This window comes from Meira miltonrushii, assembly GCF_003144205.1.
Source record: "Meira miltonrushii strain MCA 3882 unplaced genomic scaffold FA14scaffold_3, whole genome shotgun sequence".
NCBI lineage: Eukaryota > Fungi > Basidiomycota > Exobasidiomycetes > Exobasidiales > Brachybasidiaceae > Meira > Meira miltonrushii.
This window is the reverse complement of record NW_020289945.1, coordinates 1,346,419-1,359,403: the sequence shown is the minus strand read 5'-3', so window position 1 is coordinate 1,359,403 and position 12,985 is coordinate 1,346,419. Positions and strand designations below refer to the sequence as shown.

Here is a 12,985-nt window from a genome sequence, read left to right as displayed (position 1 = left end):
CTGAACTACAGGACATTCAAAGAACCTCATCTTATTGATTTAAAAGGCTGCATCATCGAGAAATATAACACTAAATGCATTAGCCTACTGAACAAAATGCTCGACATCACTAATCTACAGTTGAAAGTGCTTTTGTATTGATATTTTAACCCTCTACTTTCTTACATCTCTGGCATCATACCGCCTTCTTCTTGTTCGGCCATTTGTGGTGCTCCGCCGCCACCACCTCCGCCTTGTTCACGAGGTCTTCTTGCTGAGACGACATCATCAACACGTAAAAGCAGGGAAGCAGATTCGATTGCAGTTTTCAAAGTTTGAATTTTGACGGCTGCACTTTCCAATAATCCGTACGATTTCATATCAACAATCACACCTGCATTTCCATCGATACCCCAAGAGTGTTCTCCATTTGCATGTTTTGCACGCAAAGCAGTAAGAATCTTGATTACGTTTGCTCCGCAATTGTTGATCAATGTACGTGGGATCACTTCCATAGCATTAGCAACTGCTTGAATAGGTGCTACCTCAATACCTTCGATATTACGTGCGTATTCATGTAATCCTGCTGCTACTGCCAATTCGGTAGCACCACCACCAGGCGCCAAACGAGGATCAAAGACGACATTTCTGGCAACGGACATTGCATCAGCTAAGTTGCGATCGATCTCGTTGAGGATATCTTTGCTTGGTCCGCGTAATAGGATCGTGCATGCTTTTGGATCTTTGCATTTCTCCAAGAATGTAAAGTATTCGTCTCCAATCTTTTCGATGTGGAACAAACCACAGCGGGTACCAACATCGCTTTCACGTAAATCCTCAACTCGGTTCACAATCGTGGCGCCGGTTGCTCTGGCGATTCTATTGTTGTCTGATTTACGTACCCGTCTAATTGCAGTAATGTTCTGCTTCAAGAGGAAGTGTTGTGCCAAATCTGAGACACCCTTCTCTGTGAACACCAAATCAGGCTTGAATTTGATGATTGTGTTGCAAATCTGTTTAATCTGTTCCTCTTCGATTTCCAAGATTCTGTTCCAGTCTTCCTCTTTTGTAATTTCGATATTGGTTTGACTTTCACCCTTTTTGTATTCTAGTGGGCAATCCAATAACAGAATTCTTGGGTTTTCGATTCTTCTTCTCATCTTTGGATGAGTGACATCCTTTTCCAACATGACACCATCCAAAACACGACTGCTCTCGATTTCGCCTCCTGGAATCTTTTCCACACGAGCGTATCTCTTCAAGTCCACCGTTCTCTGTTCTTTGGATCCAGCGCCTGTTTCTGTGACTGCGACTGTTCTGACTGCCTTTAGTGCTAATTTGCACATCAAATCCGACCATCTTGAAACGAATTTTGTTCCGATGGAAGTTTTGATCAAAGCCAGCATCTCTTCTTCATTGTTCACATCAACTTTTGTGGAGATTGATTCGATAATATTGAGTGCTTCTGCCAATGCTTTTTTGTATGCAGAAATGATGACGACAGGATGTAAATTTCTCTCCAAAAGTGGTAAGCTATGAGCCAAGATTTCACCTGCCAAAATGATCACACTTGTCGTTCCATCTCCAACTTCTTCATCTTGTGTTCTACTCAATTCGATCATACTCTTTGCTGCTGGATGTCCAACTTCGATTTCACGTAAGATGGCATTTCCGTCATTTGTCAACAAAATACCACCCATTGGATCTAAAATCATTTTGAGCATCGCTTTTGGTCCTAAACATGTTCTAATCACGTCTGAAACCGTTTTGGCTGCTGTAATATTTGATATTTGTGCTTTACGTCCATGTTGTCGTTCTGGACCTGTGTTCATTACGAACACTGGTTGTTGACCTGCCATGATTGCAAGTTTGTTGTTGATCAGATGATGGTGACAAGATGCACTTTAACTTTCTTCTTATTCCACTAACGCTTTAATTCTGCGAAAAAGAACGTTTGAGAAGCCGTGCAACCAACACTTAAGAGACACTGCTCATACGCCATATTTTGTCAATGCGCGTCAGACTAGGATAGCGTTTTTGTGCTTTCTCAATCATATTCAAACACGTGATTCAAAGAAGGCCATATCCCAGATGATCATGGATCACCATGAGGAGGATGACTGTCAGGCACCCTGATTGCAAAGCAGAATTGCAACTAAATTGTATGTGATCTATTTGACTGAGCTGATGGACAATCTGTGGCATAAGTGAAGCATCGCAAAATTAAAGAAAGCCGGGTAAAGTATACAAATTGCAACTATTATACAGTGATGAATGACGAAAAGATGAAAACCCCACAAGCGATGATTAAGCAATAATGCAGCAATTCCTTCCTCTATTGGTATCTGTGCCTTGTGCTGAAGCGGCAATCACGCCTGGACGAGTACTTCCTGCCGTCATTCCAGCTCTTGATTGATTAGCAGAAGAAGCATGAAATCTGGCATGGATATCGTATGCTGCTCGTTTGAATGCCTCTTCTACATTTGAACCAGTCTTTGCACTTGTTTCGACAAACATGATTCCTTCCTTTTTGGCAAACTCTTCTGCTTCTTTTCGTGTGACTTGTCTCCGCAGATTGGCTTTTGTGCTTGAACGTTTCTTTGAAGGTGTACTTTGCGGAGAGCCTGTCTCATTGCCTTCTTCCTCTTCCTCTTCTGACTCATCCTCGGGACAAAGATCACTCATGTTTCCCACCAATATTATACTGACATCCTCTTCTGCGTGTTCTCGTACATCCTTTAGCCATTCAGCGATATGGAGGAAAGACGGTCTGTGGGTGATACTGTAAACCAACAGGGCTCCAGCTGCGCCTCTGTAGTAGGATCGGGTGATCTGCAAACGTTGTAAAGAGATAATATTAGTAAAAGTTTTTGATGAATGGATGTAGCACATCATGATACTCACGCTTCGAAATGTTTCACTGCCGGCTGTATCCCAACATTGACATTTAATCTTTTCGCCTGTTTCATCGATAGTCACGACATAGCTCCCAAATTCGACGCCAATCGTCGGATCAGGTTCGGCCAAAAATCTTTGATCTGTTAATTGAACCAATAAACTGGATTTACCCACGCCTGAATCGCCAACGATGATAAACTTTGATAAGAAATCCCAGCTGGCCATAGTGTTTGTATCACTTGATGGTAAGCCTGTTGATGGATGTCACTCTAAACAATGGCAGATCGTTGTGCTTGAGGCGGATGACTGAGTTTGAATGCCTTTATGATGGATGCGTAAACGCCAATTCTCTCTCTCGTTGATTGGGATCTGTGAAGTGAGTGAGTTACCGATAGATTTCCGTGTGGAGAATAAATAAAATAAATGAAAGGCACTACACGCGTATGGATTAGGCGACCCCGCTGAGTGAGTAAATGCGCTTTTTCCATTGATAAGGCGTATCGGGTGTTACACTCACACCCTGCTCCTCATCAATCTGGTCTTCCTGGATGATTGAACGTCATCATTTTGTGAAGAAATAATTCAACTCATTTTCAAAGAAGGAGACTCCTAAGCAAAAAGCTGCAATGACGATATTCTACTTCATTGTTGGAAGATGATCATTAAGTAAATCAACATGGGAGGCTAATCGAAGGCTCCTAGTCAATAAAGATGACATAATTTGTCAGCCTATCTCCGATTCTGATATCCTCCTTTACGGTCTCTCAAGGCAGGAACGTATTAATGAACATGAATGATTGCAAACAAAGGGATGTCTTCATCTTGTTAAGCCTTGAATATTGCACGTGTCTTTGAGCCCCTAAAAGACGCGACAAAAAGTGACGATCAAAATAAACTTAAAAGTGGAAAAAGGGGTTACGCGTTTATGAGTGAAAAAGTGCATGAACAAGTGTTGGTTGCAATTAATCCAACACATGCATGATTTATACACTGATCAACTTCCTCTTGTACGGCCAAACCCCTGTCCATATTCTTGAAAGTGATCAGATGCAGTGGTAAGCACGCTAATCCGAGGTATGACCTTTTGTTCACTTTGATGAATCGGTGCTCGCTTCCTTCTCATCTAATGTATTCAAGTCGAAACCGGGTTCGGATCATAAGAAGAGGTTGCAAGCATCGGCGATAACTATTCATTTGATTTTTAATGCATAGACGCGCTGAACAAAGCGGGAAATTGGTTCATCTTTAAACCACAACCATCACCATCATCACTATCAAGGCTGCTTCCTTCAAACGATGATGGAATCGGCAAAATCAACTCCTCCGCCAGCAGCAAGTGCAAATGCGCGTAATTCACCTTTTGCTTATCAGACTAAATTATTGGAAAGGAATGGTTCTAGGAGTGGGGCTTCTTCATTTTCTCTGGCTGGCAGAGAAGGAGGATCAAATGTGCCAGGAACTCCAAATTTAAACGGGAACGGTCAACCTTCATCTGCAGATCCTAGCACACCCCTAAGAGGAATCAATGGAGCAACAGGACTTGCACACTCTAGCTCAATTAGGAGATATCCCATGCCACATCGTCATACCAACTCCTTAGACCCAAATCGTGCTGCTGAACTCAGAACGCCAGGTGGCTCAACCTCTCCTACTTCTGCTATGCATGAATTTGGAGCAAGTAATGGTCTTGCAACCCCAACATCTTCATATCTACCGTCCAATCGATCACCATTGCATACAAGCAACGCTTCTTTCTCAACCCCTACAGGATCTCAACGTCATAATAGGGGTCTATCCATGCCACCCGTTCCACGCGATATTGGAGGATCGACATCTTCCACTTACAGGCCAAGCTCTCCTTCAAAGATGAACAATAGCCCTTTTGCACGACCTGTATCTCCTACTAAAGTATCTCACGATGCACCATACAGTCCAACAAGATCTCCTGGATCCCCCGGAAAGGAAGATTCTTCATGGATCTCACCTCCTAAATCACCAAATAGCGGCGGAAGCTTTTGGAGCTCAAACGCTCAAAATACGCATCTGACACCTTCTGCTGTTCATTTGGGAGGCGTGAGTGATCTGAAACGGTCCAGTGTAGGCGCATTGAAGATCATGCGTGATTTCACAACAAAGACTGATGGATCAGGATTTGCAAGCGATGCCGGTCATCCACGTATGACTGTAGGAAAGAACAAAGGTCTAGATGGAAAGAGGGAACGTGTCGGACTTGGAGTCTTGGATGAAAACAGAGGGAAAGCAGAAGAGGATTGGAAACCTTCCAGACCAGGTAGAATGGAAAGTGAAGATCAAGAAGGTGAGATTGTTTTACCAGGTATCACAACGGGCGCGGAGGATGTTGCCGGCTTGTCTGGTCGTATTCGCTTGGCCCGTCAGAATGGACCGGGAACAGCGGCTTTGGGACGCACATCTACCGCATCTGCTTTGCCGTTCAGCAGTAGCAGTAAATGGATGGATACACAAAGACATCTTTTGCAAGCATATGAATATCTGTGTCACTGTGGTGAAGCAAAAGAATGGATGGAACATCATGTTGGCGAAGATCTTGGCGCGATTGTGGATATGGAAAATGGAATGCGAGATGGTGTATTTTTGGCCAAATTAGCAAGAAGTTTCGAGCCTGAATGTGTTCCTAGGATCTTTGTTCATCCTAAGCTTCAATATCGTCATACCGATAACACAAATTACTTTTTCCGTTTCGTCAAAAAGATTGGCTTACCCGATTCGTTCCACTTCGAGTTAACTGATTTGTACGAAAAGAAGAACTTCCCAAAGGTGGTTTATTGTATTCACGCTCTCAGTCACATTCTTGCAAGACAAGGACGTGCTCTCAAGGTTGGCAATTTGGTCGGAAAGCTAGATTTCACAGATGCTGAATTGCAACAAACACAACGTGGATTAGATGCTGCTGGTGTTGCAATGCCTAGCTTTGGTGCTCTTGGAAGAAATTTGGCCAAAGAGATGAACGAAGAGCCAGAACCCGAACCTGAAACGGAAGAAGAACGAGTGAATCGAGAATTACACGAATGCATCGATAGTGTGGTCGCTCTGCAAGCAATCGCAAGAGGATTTTTGGCCCGGAGAGCATACCACAGAAAACTTGTCGAAGAGCGCAGAAGGCAACGTGAAGCGGAAGAAGAACTTGCCCGTAGACGAGCAGAAGAAGAAGCAGAAATGGCACGCAGACGAGCAGAAGAAGAAGCACGTCGGGCCGCTGCAGAAGCAGCTCAAAGGAAGAAAGAAGAAGAAGATCGCATCGTCAACCGAGCAATGCCATCCGTACAAGCAGCAATTCGAGCAATACAGGCAAGACAAGCCTACCAGAAACGCATCTTTGCTCTGTCAGATGCTACTGAGAGTATAATTGCATTGCAAAGCGCTTGTAGGTCTGTTTTGGCTAGACGTGCTCTTTTGAATCGAATTCGCGCTATGCGTGGTTCAACGGATAGTATCGTTGCCGTTCAAGCTCAAGTTCGTGGTGTACTTGCAAGACGAAACTTTGTTCATCTTCGTTCAGCTTTACATAAAGCAGAGGTAACGCGATCCATCGGAGGTCTGCAATCACTTGCTCGGGCCGCTTTGGTGCGTAAACGTCATGCTGAACAATCAAAGAAGTTGGAATTCGTTCAACCAGATGTCATTGGCATTCAATCTCATATCCGAGGTGCTTTGGCACGTAGGGAATATGAATGGTGGCGACAACATTTGGTGGACAGTGAACCTGTCGCCATTCACTTGCAATCCCTCATCCGTGGTCTATTGGCCAAGCGCTCTTTCCAATCAAAGATGAGACATTATCGTGAACATATGGATAAAGTTGTCAAGATTCAAAGCTTGTTCCGCGGTAAACAACAAGGTGAACAATATAGAAGTTTGACCATGGGCAAAAACGTTCCGGTTTCTACCATTAAGAACTTTGGTCACTTGCTCAACGATAGCGACTTTGACTTTGAGGATGAAATTGAAGTTGAAAGATTACGCAAGCTGGTCGTCAAGAGCATTCGTGAGAATCAAACGCTCGAAAATGATGTTGCTGAACTTGATACAAAGATTGCCCTTTTGGTCAAGAACAAAATTGGAATAGAGGATTTGGTCAAAGCCAAGCACGAGCGTGGTTTGCTTCGTCATATGGATGCTAATGCGCAATTACAAAGGAGAAATTCACTTCTTTCAGCTGCCGGAGATCCATTTGCAGAGCATACGCTTGACAGACAAGCAAGACGCAAATTGGAATTGTATCAAGAACTCTTCTATACCTTGCAAACAAGACCAGAATATCTTGCAAGACTCTTTGCGCGTGTCGGTCGATTTGAAATGGCTGACAAACAAAGAAAGCATATGGAAAAGATTGTTTTGACTTTGTTCGGATATGCACAGAAAGCTCGTGAAGAATTCTTGTTGCTCAAGCTATTCCAAAGATGTGTCAGTGAAGAGTTGAGTCTCGTTCAAGGCGTTCAAGAATTCGTTCGTGGAAATGCACAATTCATCAAATTGGTCGTTCAGTACAATCGTGGTGCAAAAGAAAGACAATACTTGCGCGACTTGCTCGGACCTCTAGTTCGTGGAATCATGGACGATGATGGTTTGGACTTGGAAACGGATCCATGCTCCATTTATCGTGCCACGATCAATCAAGAGGAGATGGAGACAGGGCAGCCCAGTCAAAGACCTCTTGAAGTGAACTTCCATGAAGCATTGGCAGATCCCATGGCAAGAACAATCTTTATCAGACATTTGCAAGCTTTACGCGCTACTACTGAGCTCTTCTTGAACACCATTCTTACATCAACCAACAAGATGCCTTATGGCATCCGTTATATCGCAAGAGAAGTATACCGTAGCCTACAAGAAAAGTTCCCACAAGAAAGTCAAGACGCTCTTTTGAAGGTTGTGGGCAACTTGGTTTACTACCGCTACCTCAATCCCGCTATTGTTGCACCAGAAGGATTTGATGTTGTTGAAAGGTTGGTCGGACCAATGCAACGCAAGAACTTGGCAGAAATTTCCAAGATGCTCACTCAAATTGCAGCTGGCAAATTGTTCTCTGATGATAACCCATACTTGCAGCCATTGAACGAATACGTACAACAAGCCAGTAATCGATTCAACGAATGGCTTTTGGGTGTTGTTGAAGTGGGAGATGCTGAACAACATTTCAATGCGGATGAATTCTTGGACCACACCGTGCCTCACCGCCCTGTGATCTATATCTCACCCAACGAAATCTATTCGATGCACTGGCTCGTTTCACAGCAATTGGATCATATGGCACCATTGCCAGAAGATCCTCTACGTGTCACACTGGCCGAGTTGGGAGCACCACCTGTTTCAGCGACACAAGAGCTCAATACAGCCCGTGATACCGAAATCACGTTCGAGCTGCTTTCTAGACGTACGTCACTCAAGGATCCTGAAGCAGAGACAAAAGCCTTGTTCGTTGAAACGAAGAGATTGGTGCTTTGCCTATTAAAGGTTCAATCTGGCAAGACTCTGGTTGACGTCTTTGTTGAGCCGGTCACTGAACAGAATGAGATGACATGGGAAGAAATTGTTTCTTTGGAAGTGGCTGCTGATCGTCAACGTCAACGTGGACAAAGACCACCAGTGCCCGCGGATATGGCCTTGCAAATGCGTAGCCCTAGACTGGAAGATGTACGCAGGATGTCTTTTGCACAATTGAAAGCACGTACGTTGGAGAACATGTTAGAGTTGGAGAAGCTGGGCAAAGTATCACGCGCAAACAAGTATCAAGAAATGCTCAATGCAATCGCAATTGATATTCGCAACAAACATCGTAAACGTATCCAACGTCACAACGAAAAGGTTGCCATGCACACAACTTTGCAAAACTTGAAAGAAAAGAAGGCTTATATCGAAGAACAAATCAATAGCTATCACAGCTACATCGATGCTTCTATGTCAACAATGCAAAAGAAAGGTCGAAAGAAGTTCGTCTTACCCTTCACACAACAATACTTCCACGTACGCAATCTTAAAGCATCAGGAAAGATGCCCAAATTTGGCTCATACCGTTACACCGCCCAAAGGCTATTCGAAAAAGGAGTTTTGCTATCTTTGGATCAATTCTCTGAAAAACAATATGATCAAATTCATCTAACGATCAGCAGTGATGAACCCGGTCTGTTCACCATCGATGCTAGCGTTTTGGGCGTTAGCGGTGGCAGTGTGGATATTCGTATCGAAGATCTTTTGGAAGCACAATTTAGCGGTCAAAGTACGTTAAGCTTGATGGATCGTGCTTGTACGGTCAATCTCAATTTGCTCATCCATTTAATCAACAAGAAATTTTATGCTTGAAAATTGATGCAAGCTTTCCCACAAAACGCTTTCGCTTTTACATTTGTACATGCTCTTTTTCCCCGCCCTTTTTCCTTTTCAAGCCAAACTGTATTCGATCTGTTGGTTCTTTTTCCGGTCCATGTTTCCTTTCTTGTAGGTTTTCTATAGTCTTTGCTCTTCTCTATGCTATTCGAAAAATAAACATGTGCATTGTATATACGATGAGGATGAAAAATTTATTGATTGTAGCTTTATATTGCGTATCATACAGTGTGTTTATGTGCCTTCCTCAAGCCTCTTGATCTCCATACGACCGAGATGGTCGACTATTCTGATAGGCTCTGGCTGTCTATACTCCGTACAAAGAGCCAGAGTCATCTTTACTGCATCAATCTGCGAGATTCCAACTCCGCTTGAAACGAATAACGGGTTGATGTTATCTTGTGTTCTTACCATATGACCTGCCAGCTGTCCTTGAACGTAAAGTGGTATCGTACTTCCACGAGGGCTAGGTAAAGTACTTTTGAGAGGATGAAAGTCCACTTTATCAGGGTCTTCCGTACGAGTGCGATCTTCATCTTGCATGTTTGAATCTATCGGAGCGCCAATCAAGTATGTTTTGCCAACGCCAAAAGCGGGCAATCCGAACAAGAGACCTAAATGACATGCAAGTCCACACAATCTCGGATGCAAGGTTCCATTACCATCGCACATTAACACAATGTCATTAGCGAGGTCATAATGATTTGCTAGATTCGTATATCTTTCATTGGCAAGCAAGTCGCCAACTACTTTTGCCAGGAGAGGCACCTCGCGAAATGCCAGTAAGCCCGGTATGTATTCAAATGAAGACGTTGGCTGTGAGAGAGCTTTTTGTGCTACAATCTCGTTTTCGATCGTATCGTATACGATCCCAGCCGCTACGCTCAGGTTTGAGTTTGTCGAGTAGCCTATATCGAGTGCTAATATGAACCGAGTCGAAGGTGAACACTCCAGAGGTGGAGCATCTTGCAAAGCTTCTTTCACTCTACTTTCCAATCGCATTGCTTCCCTTTCATCTTTGACATTCTCATACTCTTCTAGTAAAGGTTTGGAAAGGTTAGCCACTCGACCTCTGTCATCGCAGCACATATCACCATGCTTGTGCCTTGCCCATCAATTGAGGAGAGTGGTTATGATTCGGAATATAAAAGTGTTGGTTGTATGCACCAACACTACGCGTCCCGGTCAAAAGGCAGTGTCAGATTACGCAGGGTTAAGAAAACACTTCAATCAATATGTTTGAGAAGGTAAGTATGTACAGGACAAAATTACATGAGCGACTAATGCTCTCTCTTCGCATCATTCCACGGGTATATACAAAGCTCTCATTGCTTTGATAGTCATTGACTGGCTGAAGGTGAGGCGCTGCTTTGTTGATAGCTCGACTCTGCTTGAGAGATTGCCGCTTCTTCTTGATAAGCCTCTTTTCTCTCTTCGATGGCTTTTATTATTTCTTCATCTGCAATTTTATAAATGTTGATCTTATTCGGATGCAAAGAATCATCCTTGTCACCTATATTTCCTTCTAAGAAATCGGCTTTGTTCAACTTTGGCCGAACGTTACGCATGCTTAAATAATCTCCAGCTTTAATATCCTGAAGAATATCTGTATGTTCCCAAACGTACACTGGCATCACTCGGCCACCGCCTTCGTTTCTCTCTCTCTCCATTTGCTTTTTCAATTCATCTTGAGTGTACACATTCAATCGAACATCTTGTGCCATCGGCAGACGAGGATGGCAGGTATAATCCGTAACATAAATGCAAGGCTGTAAACCATCCCACATGGAAACAACCTGTACTTCTGCATTGAAGAAAACAGTTGGTTCAACTTCTGATAATTTCGCCTGTCTACGTCTTCGACTTTCCACCGGAGCAGGTGTGCCAATACTCTTGTACATTCTGTCAAAATGAGTTCGCATCTCATCACAGAGAATCATTGGCCTTGCGATCTCCATACTTTTGGAAAATTGAAATTTACCCGTTTCTGCTGAAAGTACAATCCAGCCTGTACTACCTTTATAGCCTGTTCCTTGGATAGCACTATTGAATTCTCTTGTAGCAAAATTTACTATGGCAAGCATATCACCTGCCTTGCAACTGGGAAGATCGCTTTGCTTCGACTCGAAAAGATTGAAAGTCATCAAAGGCTTATAACCTTGTAACGGAAAAACATCTTCCAAATACGCCGTTAGCTTATAATCTCCCGTGCCGCTTCCTGCTCTGATGATTTGTTCATTTGAAGTGACACGTCCAAAGGTGTTTTGCTTCTTGTACATGCAAGTCACTTTACAGATTGGTGTGATCAAGTATCCCCCTACAGTACGTTGCTCCTGAGCTTCAGCAATTGCCTTTTTGGACATCGTCTTACCTCCTCTGAAAGTGTTGGCTGTCGTGTTGGATTGATTGGAGGTCGCAGGCTTTTCTGATATGTTTGAGCTACTCTTCTTGAATGACGGTGTTGGTGTATTTGTGTCCAGAGGCAAAGTGTCCATCGGACGTCTATCGATGCGAACGGGTGCAGGAGTATCGAGCCAATCAGGCTCTACCGATGAGGCAATCGAACGCTGTTTCTGTGACCGATGGCTGGATGGATCGTTTTCGTCTATCGATTTCCTTTTCGTTGAGAAAATAGGCGAGAGAAATTCTTCCTTGCGAGGATTTGCTTGGCTTTTTTGCGATACGGTCTCTTCTTTGCAAGAAATTGTCTGGTCTTTCTGTTTCCTATTGTCGGATTGTATATTTGAATTCTCATCGACGGCTGGAGGTGTAGGCAAGCTTTTCTGTTGCGGACGATTGACAGATGGCGAAAGATGTTGACTCTGCGGGGGTGTCGAAAAGATCTCAGGTTGTGGTTCTTCATCCGTCGCATCCGCTTTTCTTTCTTCTGCTACTTCGCACAAGCTTGGCTTTTCTACTATGACTGCTTCACTGACATCAAGCCAGCCGTGCCATGCCGAATGCTGATTGTCGCTCTTGAATTGTGAAACGTCTAGCATATACAGACAACAAGCATTTGCCGAAAAGGAAAGTTTATCGCTGCTTGGATGAATGATTGCTCCTGCGCCAGATAAGATGAATGGGTTGTACTGTTGAGGTCGAAAGTATTCTTTAACTTCATTAAACCACCTTCCCGGGAAGGCCAAATTTAACTTTTGATTATCTGCAGTGATGACAGACATTGCCCATACACCTTCTCTACGTCCAAGATAATCGACATTTTTGATCATCAGACATGACATCGCACCACGACTTTGTGCAACTTTGATGATCCATTGTGCCGTATTGCATAATCGACCTAATCTGCCTTCTTTTTCATCATCCAATTTGTATTGTCCGATAAGATTACAGATTTGTTTCTTTCGCAGCTTTGATGCGGTGCTCTCTTCGTATGTTGATGTAGTTATGGCATCACATGATACCAAATGATTCTTTTGTCCTTTCATATTTGTGTGTGTGGAAGGTGATGAATGAATGCGTATTGGAGAAAGACCAACACTTTCTTTATTCTTCATGACGCGTAAAAATACGCGTTCCCAACTTTTAATAAGAGCACAACCCCGCATAGCACTGAACCCACACACACATGCTAATCTTTTTTACGCTAATGAATAATCCTGTTGCTTGCTTACTTTTCATTTTGGCCGCTTTCTTATCGGCCGGCGGAAGCGGGAACAAGAGATTAGCTTCTAGACTTCCAAGAGGCTGTGTCTAACTCTAAGAACTGTGGAGTAGAGGACCACAT

The 12,985-nt window shown here is 43.5% G+C and overlaps 5 protein-coding genes across 5 annotated transcripts; 1 reads left to right on the top strand and 4 right to left on the bottom strand.

Moving 5' to 3' along the window:
- Positions 1-25: 25 nt before the first annotated feature.
- Positions 26-1,869, bottom strand: FA14DRAFT_161429 (putative CCT3-chaperonin of the TCP1 ring complex). The gene has a single exon (XM_025499118.1). The coding sequence runs from the start codon at positions 1,836-1,838 to the stop codon at positions 162-164; it is 1,677 nt and encodes a 558-aa protein (XP_025354010.1). The 5' UTR covers positions 1,839-1,869; the 3' UTR covers positions 26-161.
- Positions 1,870-2,160: 291 nt separating this feature from the next.
- Positions 2,161-3,249, bottom strand: FA14DRAFT_190834 (uncharacterized protein). The gene is made up of 2 exons (XM_025501823.1): positions 2,884-3,249; positions 2,161-2,811 (listed from the first exon to the last, which is right to left on the bottom strand). The coding sequence occupies exons 1-2, from the start codon at positions 3,100-3,102 to the stop codon at positions 2,287-2,289; spliced, it is 744 nt and encodes a 247-aa protein (XP_025354009.1). The 5' UTR covers positions 3,103-3,249; the 3' UTR covers positions 2,161-2,286.
- A 644-nt stretch (positions 3,250-3,893) lies between these two features.
- On the top strand, positions 3,894-9,449 carry FA14DRAFT_161427 (uncharacterized protein). Its single transcript, XM_025499117.1, has one exon. It carries the CDS (start codon positions 4,174-4,176, stop codon positions 9,214-9,216), a length of 5,043 nt encoding a protein of 1,680 aa, XP_025354008.1. The 5' UTR covers positions 3,894-4,173; the 3' UTR covers positions 9,217-9,449.
- Positions 9,246-10,455, bottom strand: FA14DRAFT_64816 (endonuclease V). The gene has a single exon (XM_025502627.1). The coding sequence runs from the start codon at positions 10,327-10,329 to the stop codon at positions 9,475-9,477; it is 855 nt and encodes a 284-aa protein (XP_025354007.1). The 5' UTR covers positions 10,330-10,455; the 3' UTR covers positions 9,246-9,474.
- Positions 10,456-10,479: 24 nt separating this feature from the next.
- FA14DRAFT_161426 (uncharacterized protein) lies at positions 10,480-12,719 on the bottom strand. Its single transcript, XM_025499116.1, has one exon. It carries the CDS (start codon positions 12,684-12,686, stop codon positions 10,581-10,583), a length of 2,106 nt encoding a protein of 701 aa, XP_025354006.1. The 5' UTR covers positions 12,687-12,719; the 3' UTR covers positions 10,480-10,580.
- Positions 12,720-12,985: the final 266 nt, after the last annotated feature.